Source organism: Phragmites australis, chromosome 19 (genome assembly GCF_958298935.1).
Source record: "Phragmites australis chromosome 19, lpPhrAust1.1, whole genome shotgun sequence".
NCBI classification, from domain to species: domain Eukaryota; kingdom Viridiplantae; phylum Streptophyta; class Magnoliopsida; order Poales; family Poaceae; genus Phragmites; species Phragmites australis.
This window is the reverse complement of record NC_084939.1, coordinates 24,147,406-24,160,255: the sequence shown is the minus strand read 5'-3', so window position 1 is coordinate 24,160,255 and position 12,850 is coordinate 24,147,406. Positions and strand designations below refer to the sequence as shown.

Below are 12,850 nucleotides of genomic sequence, written 5' to 3'. Positions count from 1 at the left end.
TAACTCAAGAGACTTTGTTCCCCTGTTTTGATTTCGAATACAAAACTTAATCGAATACCATGCTCATACAAGTACTGCAATACCCGCTCATTTTGAATCAAAATTTGAGACCCATTCTTTCTTGTCCAGATGGTATGCAAATGCTTCTTTTTAACCTCAAAGTATTTTGTGATGATCATTGAAACAATTGCCCTTAACCATTTCGTGGGTTTGATTTGAGAAAGAATCCTGTGAGATAAAAAAAAACTCTTGTTTTTATTCTTGTTTGGTCCGAGCTTGAAGTAGCAGCAGCATGTGGTTGGCGATGATGATAATCACCAGTGACGATGCAGTAAAAGATATGGATGGCAATCTTATCCGACGGGTACTCACCTGCACCCATACCTATCAATTTTTATTCGTCCATAGGTATACCCGCGAACGCTCACGAGCGAAGAGCGGTTCCAAACCTATCGTCCGCAGGTATACGTATTTACCCGCTTATCACAATAGATGTACCAAACACTATCACAAGTTTCATACACCATTCGTTCATTCTATGTAAAAATATTGTAATGGTTGCAACGAGACATATAAATAATTTTAGCCAGAAATAAATAAATTATTTCAGTATGATTTCAGCTCAAATAATTTCAGCAAGTGGTATTATTTTAGTATGATTTCAGCAAGATATATACTGAACTTCAGTATGATCATCTCCCAAGCACATTGCAATTTCCACTCAAATGAACATTTGAAAAGACGAGCACTTCAAAGGCTCAAATGAACATGTGAACACTGAACAAGGACATCATCAAAGAACTATACGTGTATACGGGTTTCACGGGTATAGACACGTCTTACCTATACCTATACCGGTCTACCCGTCGGGTAGTATTTTCTACTCACGAGTGCACCCGTGGATACCAAATGCTAGCAATATCCTACCCTATTCGGGTATTTACCCGTGGGTAAACGGGTAATCAAGATCAATTACCATCCCTAGTAGCAGCGATGGCGACACCATTGCTGCTACTCGAGCATATCGTCAAACACCTAGCGGGCAGGTCTGTGCCGGCGATTGTCTCCATGCTCGTCACAATCATAGTAGAGTTATCACCAAGTTATCCTATCACTAGCGCAGTAGAGCATATATGTTTGTTTGGAGGGGTCAACAACTTATGAGAAAAATCACCCGTGATCGGAGCTTGATCTATGCCGATAGACTTCTCCGTTACTATGACACGACCCATGAGGCTGGTCATTGCGCGCGTGAGGGTGGACATGGAGTTTTGGATGTCGCCTAGGAGGCCGAGCTGTTGCTTCATGTCGGCCTGGGTGCTGTTGATGGGTGTTTTAACCCCTCCTGATACTCTTTACGTAGCATGTCTTCCTGAGCAGTGAGCAATACCTTGAATTGCTTCTGTTCAGGGTTTGGAGACATGGAATCTGATACTAATTTATTATGATCCGTACACGTCATACCAGATTGCCAAACGGAGCTTGACCATAAAGGAGGTAAACATCCACTGGAAGGATAACCAGATAGTGTTAGTTGCTATAGATGAGAGATTAGACTATAGATAAGAGAGATTTAGAATTAGGGGAGACTTGATTAATTTTTCTTTGCTTGATTCCTAAGACACAACTATTGTCAACTATATATAGCCAGCCAATTAACAGATTCCCGATCCTAATCCAAGTAACTATTAAACCAAATCAAACTCTAATTTATCTCCTTCCTAATTTCTAGATTGAATCCATCTCTTTCCAATCTAAATTAATTTATTTCCTAACTTATCTCAGCTGAACTCTAATTTATTTTCTTCCTAATTTATCTAATATTTAACTCTCGCCAATAACAGTGAAGCTGGCAAGCGGCATACTGCAAAATGTAGATGAACTTTTTTGCTTGTGGGGGATGTCCACCAACCCTGGTCTCAGATTTTGAGTGATAGATTGGCTTATACACAAAATTATTCTCAATCTTGCCACTTACGAAACAAGCTAGTAATACTAATACAATCTGCAAAATGCATCTGGTTTATTTGTACTGTAGGACTTAGGAGCATGTTTTTTTTTTAATGCGGGAATTACCCATTTCCATTAACGGAGTAACGGAGCCAACAGTACAGAATCCAGAAGTTCATAGACAGGAATACTAAGACAGGATAAAATCGGACACCAAACAGTACCAAAAGACAGAACATACCATTAGACACCCCAGGAACATTCTATACTAACAGCAAAAGATGACTCCTAATAGCCAGATCTCTAAGATTCTGCAGATAACAAGCCAAACTAGCTGAGGATTCCATCAGATAGAAGTATTGACTTAGTACTTCGTAGAAAGAAGATCAGGACTTAGGAGCGTGTGATGTAGAATAAGAGCGTCGACTTTGTAGAAAGAAGATCAGAAGGCCCTTATTTATCATAATTTGGACAATGAGAGCTGGAGTTTTCAACGCCTCCTGGCAGCAGTTCCTCTCTGAGCATTGAAATAGACAGCAGCTACAGGGAGGCCTAGGTCATTTTCCTCAGCAAACTGCCGGGTGTTGAAATGATCCCTGAAGGATAACACAGTTACAGTTTGCCAGCGCTTCTGCTTGGAGAGCACGAAAATGAACCTGTGGATACCAATATTGGGCTTTGAGCTCTCGTAGCTTATGACCTCTCTCCCTGCAATTTGAAAGATGCATGGTTGTTCATTCAAAAGAACAAGTGGAACATGGAATAGACTAAGCACAAATCAGAAGAACATATCAAAGAAAGCATCTGTTGTCCCAGGTATATCAGTCGCAATCCTGCGAATGTAAAAGGTGACATATAGCCACACCATTCCCATTGTAAGTGTTCAGAAAATATTTTGTTTTGTATATATGCAAAATGTGGTGCTATCATACTCAGAAAGATATGCTATTGCCTAGTTAATCAGTAACCAATGATTAAAAATAACTTTACATCCTTATATAAGAAATGCTGAAGATTACCAGTGAAGGTGCTCCCTTAGATGGATCACCCGATCCTGGGACATATGGGTCTATCATAACCTGAAATTTTTTATAGCCATTAGGGACGAAATAGTAAGTATAAAGTATTTGAAGTTAACTATGAAACTGCCAGTATTGAGCTAACTGTTCTCTACCAATGTGAATAAAGACCGCAAGTCATCCCCTTGGACCTCTACTTTTGGTTTAGATACAACTGCTGATGGGTAGAGCTCATGGCCATTGAAGACAAGCTTGTTTGAGTTGTAGGTCACTATCATCTTCACACTTGGGTTAAAGGAATCGAGAACTTCACTGATCACCCGCCGGACAATAAGAGGCTCCACAGACCTAGACATGGTTGGAGGGACAGGTATCTTTATTTTTCGCAATGAATGCTCTGATCAAATGCCGCAAGCTAATGCACTCAACGATGTGCTGTGTGCTGTGGGCTGCTTACTGGGCATTGGTAGAGTATGAACCTCTATTTATAGCTGCAAGGGCCAAGGAGCCTGCTGTCAAGCGGAAGCTCAAAAGAGAATGGCATGTGTGTGTGTTTTTGTTGGGTATGCTGTGGATGTAACTGACAAGGCTGCATGAAGGATGTTAGGATAAAAACCGCCGAGAGGATAGCCGGACGGTGTCGGCTGCTATGGGAGGGAATAGACTATAGATCGGAGAGACTTAGATTAATTCTTCTTTGCTTGATTACAATGATGTGCGACTGCCCCTTTATATAGAGAGGGAAAATTGCAATCCTAAATCAATTCCAATTCCTAACTTATCTCCTACCAAACTTATCTCTAAGCAGTCCTAATTCAATCTCCTACCATTTGAGAAAGTAGGTGTATGGAATGCATGGCTGGCGGGTTTCCAATACACCTTATCAGAAGTAAAGAACAAAGGGAGCAAAATAGTATCATGAATTTTTTTTTTAGAAACTGGAGAACATCCCCACCTCCCAGTTTTCATTAGAAAACATTATCTCCATGAGTATAATACCAAGTAAAGAATTGTGACGAGGTTTAACCAGCAAGAGGAAGACCTGTCTGTGCTCAAATATCCGTTTGGGAAACACGCAGCAGCTTAACTCAGAACGTTTTCCCAAACTGTCTTTTTTTCTTCTTTTGAACGGAATTGCCCCCAAACTCCATGTATCCCCTCCTGAGCAGCAAGAGTAAGACCTGTTTGTGCTCAACTATTCGTTTGGAAAGCACCCAGCTGCTTAACTCAGAGAACATTGTCTCAAACTCTCATTTTTTCTCCCTCATTTGAAAGGAATTGTCCCCAACTACATCTGTCATCTTCGGACTGAACACAAAATCAAAATACGCTTGAAGAAATGAGCAAAGCTACAAACCACTGATGAAGAGAAATATGCATATAGGAGAAAGTTCTTACAGGGACATACCCGCCAAGCAAGGCTAATGGGATAATCTTTTACAGAGAGCAATATATTCACCCAAAACAACATTCTCCAAGTACTCAATTGCATGATGCATGTGGCCTTCATCAAATCCCTTAAACAAGGCATAGTGTGTGCAACAATCTGGATGAATACCATTCTGATGCATTTCAAAATACAGCCTTATTGCATCTGCCCAGTTGCCTACTTTACAGTTCCCATCTATCAACAAAGTATATGTGTATTTGTTTGGCGTTAATCCCCTTTCCAGCATCTCATAAAAATGATGATAAGCCAAGTGAGTTCTGCCCAACCTGCATAGTGCATGTATGAGCACATTATATGTTACTTCATTAGGTTCAACTCCTTTCTCCAGCATCTTCCGAAACCAACCATATGCTGAATAAAAATTTCCTCTTCTACAATACATGTGAATAAAAACAGTTTAGGTCACAGCTGAGGGTGGCAAACCACTTGAGATAATGTGATAAAAAATAACCCTTGCTTCTCTTAGAAGTCCTCTCTCACAATGCGCATGAATCAAGCAGGTGTATGTGATACAGTCAGGCTGTACACCATCACTGACCATCTTCATGCACAGCACATAGGCATCTTTCAGGTTACCAGCCTTGGACAGTACATCAATAAGAATATTGTATGTGACTGTAGCAGAAGATATTCCTTTCAACTCCATCACCTCCCTCAACTGGAAAGCCTTGGAAGTAGCCCCTAGGGTTACCTCCGCGCAAATCCTTGTATTATAGGCAAAGCAATCTGGCTGCAAACCTTTGCTCAGCATCTCATCAAAGAACTCTCTTGCCATATCAAGGTTCCTCACCTTACATGAACCATTCATGAGAATTGTATATGTACAAACATCGGGCAAACAGCCCTGCTCTACTATTTCCTCTCTGAATCTCTCAGCTTCCTGTAAATCACCTAATCTACAACAACCATCTATAAGACTGTTATATGTCAAAATTGTTGGTGGTAACCCTGCACACCTCAAATCATCAAGTAACCAAAGTGCCTCCTTCAAATTACCTGCCTTACAATATCCATTTATCAACAAATTGTACGTGATCACGTCTGGCAGCAAGCCCATTGCCCTCATTTCCACAAATTTCACCTGCGCAGCCTCTACCTGCCCACTTTTAAGCAATCCATGAATCATTGCATTGTATGTAATCACTGTAGGAAGAATACCTTCATTCTCCATCTCCAACTGCAAAGCTTCAACCTTTTCGACAAAACCCTTTGCAAACAACCCAGTGATAAGTGGGTTATAAGTGAAGAATGACGCTTTCTTGGACAACCGCGTTATATCAACCAGCTCTGCTGCCTTCTCCAGCTCACCTTTCCTGGCCAACTCACTAATTACCACATTGTATGTGATATCGTTCGGCAAGCAACCACTCCCCTGGGTCTCCATCACCCTCAGCAGCATGGCAGCCTCATCCCTCCTTCCCTCCTTGAAGAAAGAATCCAGCAATGTATTGTACGTGACAATGCTTGGCTCAATTCTCAGCTGGTGCATATCCGCAAGCACAGCACGAATGTCCTCCCACCTGGCCTCATCACGCAGCACGCGCAGCACACGGTTGCAGTCCTTGACGTCAGGGGCCACGCCGTGGCGTGCCATCTTGCGGAAGGCAGAAAGGCACAGCGTCGAACAGGTGGTGAGCGTAGGGTGGTGAACTTCGCATTCTGTCGAGAACTTGGTGGGCAAGCGCAAGAGGAGGCTCAGTAGGGATTGGCGGGAGAGAAGGGAGAGGAGAGGATGAGGGACACGAGTGGGAGGAGGAGGCCGAGGTGGAGGGCGCGGAGGGAGACGGGGTAGGCGGCGCGGATGTGGTTGGCTTGGGCGAGCGGGACGAGGACGTTGGCGAACGCGGAGGCTGAACGGGGGAAGCCGCGCAGGGTGGTCTCCGCCCACCGGAACAGCTGGCGTGCGAGGCCCGGGAAGCGGCGGAGCGCGGCGTGGACGTCGCCCGTGGTAAGCACCTGGCGGAGAGGCTCCGGTGGTGGGGGATCAGAGGTGCGTAATAGTGCGAATGGGTTCTCTTCGGGCAGCGGCGGCGGCGGCGGGATCAGCGCAGGCGAGGAGGAGGAGAAGCGGAGGCTAGAGATAGCTGCGGCGGCTACATGAGCTTGTGATTTGCAGTATGGGATGTTGAATAGCATGGATTAAGTTTCTAGTGATACCCAGCGACGCCTCGCCATGAATGACGGCGCGGCGGCGGCGAGGAGGAAGCTGCGGCAATGGGAGCGCCCCCACCAGATTCCGGCTGCCGTATGGGGTCGAGGGCGCGCGCAGGCGGCGGCCCCCGACCTGGCGTGGAGGGCGTACGGATAGGGCTGGACTGAGATGGACGGCGGGAGGAGGCGGCGGCTGCTGGTAAGAGAGAAGGCGGTTCAGTGGGAGGGAGAGATCAGACGAAACATATGCCACGTTAACCAGAAAAGCCATGGCAGTCGCAATCTGTACCTTCGACTGTGCATTAAGATTCGCAATCTGTACCTTCGACTGTGCATTAAGATGATGTGTTAGCTACTTCCATGCTGCTTGGTAGAGCTACTCATCCAAATTATCTAAATTATCCGGATAAGTGATTTTACGATTAAAAGTGAATTTTAAGAGTAAATTTTATAAAAATTTTATGGAGAAAGTCAATAAAGAGAAGCTAGTTTTTTTAAAAATAAATTCTACGCAACGATGATGAGATCTACTCAATACTAATAATATATGTATGATAATTTTCTATTTAGGTGAAATTTACATTGAGATGATGACCATTCATATAGTACTGCAGGACAAGACTTATGTAGTACCACTACATAGAATTTATTTTAGATTTTTTTCAACTCTTATCGACTAGTTCATTTCAAAAAGTTACCTGAAAACTGAAAATTACAAATTTTCAGTTAACCTGATCTCAGCGGTTCATCACTCTACCAGCACATAAGCGACAACTTCCAAGTAAACATCTGCCTCTGGTACACACATCAGACGGATTTTTAATCCTGACGGTTCATCTCGGATATGAACCCGGGTTCAGACTTCAGAGGCGGTGATATTCAATTGATTCAAATCTTAGATCAAGTATTTTTGAAAAGTGTTGAATTTGAAAAATGATTTAGGACATAGAAAAAAATCACAAAAGTTTTAACGAAAGATATCCAGGTTTCCAAAACCACAAATCGAAGCATGATTTTCTTGGCGAGGAAATATAAGCATGACTAACTCCAAAGAAATAAAATACTTTTGGATCCTTTCAAATTCTAGGGAATGGAAGCAGGAGTTTTACATCATAGCTGAGTTTTACATGCAAATGGATTATACCAACTTACAGACAACTGGCAACATGCGAGGACCTTCCAATGTGATCCCTGACAATCGGAATCAAATGGGATATAGGCTATTGAAACCTGAGCCTGAATCTCCCAGCTGTCCGACTACAAAATACCAAACTGCTTCAATGAGCACAATTTCAATACCATCCACAAGCCGCATTTTGTCCACTACAATTGAAATTTCACATGCAACAGCGCATGGGGCTCATAGAAAAGGAACTCAAGCCTGAGTTTGTTGTTTCTGATTTTATCTTTTAAAGCACTCGGAAGGCTGGACAACAGAACAATCAATAGCTGTCTTCATCCGTCTCAGGCCTTCGGAGGTAATAACGCAGACAATTGATCAACACCTATACAAAAGCGCATTAAAGAGTCCCAAGTGAACAGGCGCAAAAAAGAAAATCATGTGAAGAGATATGAGGATGATGTTGCTCAGATGGCAAAACAAGTATCTTCTTCTAATTAAGACGTGACAACACCTGAGATAAGGAGCTGTTTAGTTTTGCGCCACCGTAACTCACATGGAACTTGTCCTTGGCAACCAAACCCTATATAAGATATCAGTTACGAGCCAAGGGGCTTTAATGGCCGGCTAGAAGGACAAGGAGATGGAAATATAGCATACCTCAGTATCAATCTCAGCTGATTCTACATCAATGTTTGTGTCGGCGATGATTTTGATTATTTCTAGAAGAAGGCCAGGGCGGTCAGCTGTCTCTATGTAAAGCAAGCTGCGCATATTCAGCAAACGCCAATGAGGAAAACAAATGGTGTAGCATTATATGAACAAAAGGAGATACAAAGAGAATTCAGATCCTAATTCTGGGGAAAGTGATTCTTGGAGAAGGCAAATATGCATTTCAAATATTTTAAGATGAATCAAAATTCAAACAGAGAAAAACTAATACGTAGGCAAATAGAGTCCTGACTCCAAGAGTGATACAGACTACAGAGTATAAATAGGCTGGAGCAGGAAACAAGCTGCTTCTGAAGGCCCAGCCCAGTGTTGCCTGTGCCCATCATGTCCATGGCACGTGATACCTAGATTTTCTGTTCTCTAACCTGTCCAATATTTTTTAACTTTTGCAAAAAAAAACGAGAATTGACGCATAGCTCTTCCTGAGTCTGGCCACAAGTCCATAAGACACTTCACAGGCTGTACTGCACAAGGCCCAAACCTAAGAAGCTCTTGCTTATGCCTTGCCATACACCAATTGACAATGCATATTATGTTCCTAATGATTCTGGAGACACCATTTTGGCATCAATAGTGTCATATTTCAATTTTTCCGGCGTGTGGGACAATTGATAGGATACATTCAACACATAGCATGCAAACAATAGGACTAGCATACCAGACTTGCCACCATATCATCAAACATGCAACATAACTATTATTCGCGAAGTTATCATACATGCTTGAACTTGAATCATGCCAAACAAACAGTATAATATCATTAGAAGCTAGCAGAACCAAACCTTCTTTTTGGTCCATCGTCTTCAACATGTACATGTGTGGCAATATCGATATCAACCTGCCAGTTCAAAGATCAAAGAAAGCAAATTCAGGCTGAAGGTATTGAAGCACAAAATCAACAGCATAACAATATAAAATTGATGTCTGACTGTTTAAAATGTGCCATGCCATAAAACTGAAAAAAATTACAGACTGTAATTAAAATGTCTAGAACCCCCAAAAAAGGTGCTGATCAGCACAGCAGCTGAACTTGAATGAAAGCATCAATATACTTGCCTTCTTCTCAGGAGGTTTTATTCCAAAAAATTCACCCATTGCTAACTTCTCGCTTGATTCCTATCGACCATGACTACTGTGTTAGCTGCATTCAATGAAATAGCAAAAACAGACAAAGTAAACCCATATGCAAGTATCACATACAGGATGGTACTGCAGAAGGTTGTTAATGATGGTGAGCCGAATCTTTTCTAACATGTCAGGATCCTCAATCTTGCGTCCCCTAGATACAAAGAAAAGAGGAAAAGGAAAACATATTACAGTATGAAATATTTGAAAATCAACATTCGCTTATGCTTAATATAATGCAGTATAGCATTTAAATGAAATCTTGGTCCAACGGTCCCTAAGAGGCAATCCACTTTTTGCCATCTAAGATTGAAGAAGGGATTCCAAGAAAGGAATGTCAATACTACTTATAATCGATGAGATTCACTATAGCATTTCTATCAGGATTGTGTGATTAACAATCTGATATTTTGGATAACATTACGCTAGCTGAAAGGTAGTGGAGCAGTATTTGGGTAAATGCATGTGTGCATAGGGGCAGGGTACAGTGGGGAAAACTGATCACACGAAAGCTAGATATAGGTATGAGTAATAATGTGTTGAAATTATGCACTTAAGCAAAGTGAAGCAATCAAAATGTGACCACAATCACACACGTACATGAATACCCCTTTTAGTTTCTTACATAGCGACACAACTAGATAGTGTATAAGAAAAAACAGTAATTAGAAAGTGACAAGCACACACAATCGCATGATGTGGAACTTTGTTTGTGTGACAGCTGAATCAGTTGCCACACTTCCTTTCATTACATCAAGGCCCAGGTCCTTGAGTGCCTTCATCTGCAAACAGTGAATACCAGGGCAAAATAATTGACAGATACAACAAAATGTTTAGGAATCGCAAAAAAATGCTTTTTAAGCAGCACCAATCTAAAGACAACATCAGGGGCGTATATAAAATTTATACTGTATCAAGTAGTGATCCTAAACGGTCTCCAAAACTCAGCTGCACAATGGTTGCATCACGGTCTGAATCTTGATCTATCAGGACAACTGGCACTGGAACTGCCTCATCAGATGTCTGGGATGCGAAATTTCACAAGAATACATATAAAAAGCATCAATCAACAGAACATTGAATAACAAAAAGTAGTATTAAAACAGCAGTATGTAAAAGAAATAGAACATAAGAACTGAAAAAAAACTTCCTAAAGCCAAAATTTGATCATTTGAGCATAACATAATAGTAGCAGACCCACAGTTTGTATAAAACATTTAGACGTGAAGCAGCACTTTATGCGTCGAATGTAAGCACTTTGAGACCTAATGGTAGTCTAATAGGCAAGTAAATAGCTATAATTGAAACTATGAGGGTTTACTAGAAGCTCCATGTAGAGATCTATATATTCCATAAAGTTATTGATGTATCAACAAAAGTCACATGAACATACCATTGAAGAAGCTCCCACCGCATTAGCTGAGTTGATAGATTGGCAGCAAATTCTAGAAAGATGATAGCAGTAAAAAATGATTAGGGTATATAAAGTATAGGACAGGTTGCTACTGCAAATTAAAGATCTACTAAGCGCAATCGATATAATTGAGGAGCTAAGAAGTTATAACACAGAAGGAAAGATGCTGTATGCCTGTATCTGATCTGAAAATGCGCACTAAGTTGAGAGTTGAACAAATACATGCATAAAATAGAAATAAAATTAAACGACAAGAGTGTGTGCAGTTGGATGGTCTTTTCGTAATTAAGAATGCACAAACCCCATTTTGGCATGTTTCCCGATTACTAAATACACATATTTCCTCAATTTAAAATATTAAATCTAAACGTGAGGTTGTGTAATATTCACATGTCAATGAGCTAACTAGAAAAATGTAATTTGAGAAGGCTACCGTCCATAAGCTGTGTGTAATACACTAATATTTTTCCCCCTTTCTGTTCAATTTGCCTTTATTATCCATTTTCACCAGCATCTTACCAAACAAGAGAAGATTAGTCCCCTCTCCAAAATTCCTTATTCATCCCATAAAAAGTCGACTAAACAAAATGGTATCAGCGCATACCAATCAACGATCCAAATGACCACTCCACTACCGAATCCCAACTTAGCATAGGCGCAGGTACAATCGTCTATACCAATCTTCTAACAAATCATCAACCAACTCACGATATTGTTCGGCTACAACTACAAAACCCAATCTGAACCAGCCGAGTCAAACGATCCTTACTGTAAGCGACAATTCCTCTGTAATAGAAGGAAACTCTACCAGCCACCGAAAGAGGTAGAGATCATCCCTGTTACGAACCACGCAAGTGGGCGCGGGACCCGATGATCTCAACTCGCGAATTCGCAGGCGCCATCCGATCACGAACCCCCCCCCCCCCCCAATCGAGTCCAAACAGAGAGGCAAAGCGCAAACAAAACCGGGTTCCGCGCGGACCAGATCGCTCACCTCCGGGCGGTCGCGAGCGGGGAAGCGGAGGCGCGGAAGCGGAGGAACCATCGCGGATGGCTAGAGGCGGCGGAGGGGGCGATGAGGAGGCGGTGGTGTGAGGTGGCGAGAGCCATGGGTGGAAGTGGAATGGAGCCGAGTGGAATCGTGTCGTTCTGCCACCGTCGCCTAGCTGTCTATAAAAGATGTCAAGTGGGATTTTGGATCACGAGGATGAGAGAGTGAGGGAGAAATACCTTCATCTAGATTTAAGAGCCGGTCTATTGTATTGATAGTTATTGGTGTTTAATAAGTTTTACAATGTTTATAGATAATATATTTTATAAGTTATTTTCATTAATGTTTAGAAATAGTATGGATGAATCTTATAGACAATAGATGTCTAATCCATTGTATATACCTCAATCGAGTGGAGTTGGAGTTGAGACTTGTTTGTTAGAGCTTACAGATGAGCTCTTAGAATGGTACAGTTAGAGCTATGTTAAACAGCGGTTTGCAGTTTTTAATTTTTAAAGTAATTTTGTGGTAGTGATTATCTTAAAAAAAAATAGATACTGCGAGCTGAAAAATCAACTTTTTTTGATTTACTTCCCTTACATAATCAATTCTTCCATAAAATTTATCAAAAAATCACTTTCAACCATAAAATTGTTTTCCACGTAAAATCACTTATCAGTGAGAGTCTTATGCGCTGTTTGTTTTCTGCTTCTGCTGCTACCAGAAGTCAGAAGTTAGAACAAACGGGGTTCTAGAGAATTAGCTTTTGGAGAATAAACTAAAGCTAAAAAGCTCGCTGAAAGATATTTTTCTGAGAAGCTATATGCTAAGAAACTAAAAATTTATTGTAGAAGTCAGCAGCCTATTTTTAAAAGTAACTCTTCAGACAAACTAAAAA

The 12,850-nt window shown here is 41.5% G+C and overlaps 1 protein-coding gene and 1 pseudogene across 1 annotated transcript; both read right to left on the bottom strand.

Moving 5' to 3' along the window:
• Positions 1–2,151: 2,151 nt before the first annotated feature.
• On the bottom strand, positions 2,152–6,741 carry LOC133900456 (pentatricopeptide repeat-containing protein At1g22960, mitochondrial-like; annotated as a pseudogene).
• An 885-nt stretch (positions 6,742–7,626) lies between these two features.
• LOC133900721 (ACT domain-containing protein ACR12-like) lies at positions 7,627–12,176 on the bottom strand. Its single transcript, XM_062341945.1, has 10 exons — positions 11,956–12,176; positions 10,941–10,992; positions 10,457–10,570; positions 10,235–10,329; positions 9,623–9,701; positions 9,479–9,538; positions 9,205–9,260; positions 8,351–8,456; positions 8,205–8,273; positions 7,627–8,075 (listed from the first exon to the last, which is right to left on the bottom strand). The coding sequence occupies exons 1-10, from the start codon at positions 12,069–12,071 to the stop codon at positions 8,013–8,015; spliced, it is 810 nt and encodes a 269-aa protein (XP_062197929.1). The 5' UTR covers positions 12,072–12,176; the 3' UTR covers positions 7,627–8,012.
• Between the last annotated feature and the right edge of the window lie 674 nt (positions 12,177–12,850).